Source organism: Seriola lalandi, unplaced genomic scaffold (genome assembly GCF_002814215.2).
Source record: "Seriola lalandi dorsalis isolate HSWRI2012SDOR001 ecotype SW California unplaced genomic scaffold, Sedor1 jcf7180002000725, whole genome shotgun sequence".
Classification (NCBI taxonomy): Eukaryota; Metazoa; Chordata; class Actinopteri; order Carangiformes; family Carangidae; genus Seriola; species Seriola lalandi.
This window is the reverse complement of record NW_019471384.1, coordinates 1-1,901: the sequence shown is the minus strand read 5'-3', so window position 1 is coordinate 1,901 and position 1,901 is coordinate 1. Positions and strand designations below refer to the sequence as shown.

At 43.1% G+C, this 1,901-nt stretch overlaps 1 protein-coding gene across 1 annotated transcript; it reads right to left on the bottom strand.

Annotated features, from left to right (window-relative positions):
- Positions 1–4: 4 nt before the first annotated feature.
- On the bottom strand, positions 5–1,778 carry LOC111662833 (uncharacterized; the record flags this gene model as incomplete). The annotated part of the gene is made up of 4 exons (XM_023416822.2): positions 1,027–1,778; positions 560–682; positions 296–418; positions 5–37 (listed from the first exon to the last, which is right to left on the bottom strand). Coding segments are annotated over exons 1-4 (700 nt in total), but the record flags the coding sequence as incomplete, so codon positions are not given.
- Positions 1,779–1,901: the final 123 nt, after the last annotated feature.

The following is a 1,901-nucleotide window of genomic DNA, read 5'->3' as shown; positions in this document are numbered from 1 at the left end:
GAGCAGCCGCCATTTTCGGTCAAACATTCATTATTGCCTGTGGAGAAGCAGACACAACCATTTTCCTAATGGTAGCTCAAATTGACAATGAACTCACTCATTCAAACCACAAACTATCTAGGCCAGTAGCTTGGCTATAACTGGTCCAATCATATTTTCCACGCTGTGATGTGGTTTCACTCTTCTCTTTCTCTCCAAGCAGCAGTGGAGCTGAGTGTATACACATACTCTAACACACTTCCCAGTCTGAAGATTTTTGGCTCTTAGGTGGATGGTTAAATAAGACTTGACTTACCACACTCTTTGACAGGTTCATCTGACGAGTCCCTGCAGTCTCTCTGTGTGTCACACACCTTCACCATGCTGATACACTCCCCGCTGCCACATTTGAACTTGGTTGGGCCTTCACATACATTTTCTGTGGGGGAGAACAGGGGAGTATGGATTTAATTATAATCTAAGGATATGAAACTGCAGTGCAAAGACCTGAGGACTTTTCAATGGGCCCTAAGATACAAAATATTAGCTTCAGTATACAAGTGTGTGGCTGAAGAGTCACCTATGTGGCAGCCAATCTCATCACTGAGGTCTCTGCAGTCGGCCTTATTGTCACACTGGAGGCTGCCATGGATACAGGAGCCGTCATTACACTGGAACTCATCTGGACGACAACTAGGACGACCTACAAAGAGATGACAAATGAGTCAAAAAGAGACAGAGAGAGAGAGTGAGAGGTGACGAACAGTAATGGGAAGAAGAATGAGATGACATAGAATGAGGAGAAAATCATCCCTGACGTGCTTTATTGTGGATCTTGTGTCAATATTGATGATAGTGAGTGTGTGCAGGTGACCGTGGATGACAACAGGATTTTATGTATGCTCAAGCATGAATAGGCTACATCTGTCAGGCTCAGTTTTCTATAAAAAGAACTCGATGAATGAGTCAGAAGATTTATTAGAGGAGAACAGGTTTGCAGAAGAGAAGATGGATGGAATGAGAAAATGCCCAAAAAAGCCAACTCACTGCAGTTGACCTCGTCCGATCCATCCCCACAGTCCGCGCCTTCATCACACTGCCAGCTACTGTGGATACACTCCCCATTTGCACACTGAAACTCGTGGCGCGAGCAGGGCGCCGCCGTCTTGCCTGGCTGCTCTCCGGCACAGGTCTGCGGCCACTCGTCAGACCCGTCGGCACAGTCCTTGTCTCCATCGCAGCGCCACAAGGCTGGCACACACACTGAGTTGTTGCACTGGAAGGACCGAGCGCTGCATTTGGGTTTGGGGCAGGAAACCTCATCTGAGCCATCCGAGCAGTCGTTGTCATTGTCGCAGATGAAGGTCTTGGATATACACTGGCCATTGGCACAACGAAACTCTCCAGCTTTGCACTCTTTGGCCGCTGTGGTGAGAAGAGAGGAGTTAATGTGATTTATTGTCATCATAACTTTATGTTTGCTTCTAAATACCGGATTTGCATCTAATATCAAGACATCAATATTGTTAATTGGCCAGTTTCATTCCAGAGCAATTTTTGGATTTAATTACTTATTGCAACTCCCTTATCTATTCATTTTATTTGAAGTTATTTCTGCTTCAGTACACTTCTAACACATTAAATATATTTTTGTTTTGTTTGGTCCATATTATACAATAGATGCTCATAATACAGTCTTCTAGTTTCATGTAAGGTCATATTTATCATATCTATTTCCATCTTTTTGCTTGTGTGACACATCAGTTTCTTTGTGCTGGACAAATAAATGTTATCTTATTTTAACTTGAACACTGTATTTGCACAGATAAATCAGGGGCTTACATCTTTCCCCGTGTTTAATGAGTAGTTTACAATATAAATGGTTTAAACCTCTTTGTATGTGTCTTTGTTTGTTCTGTATA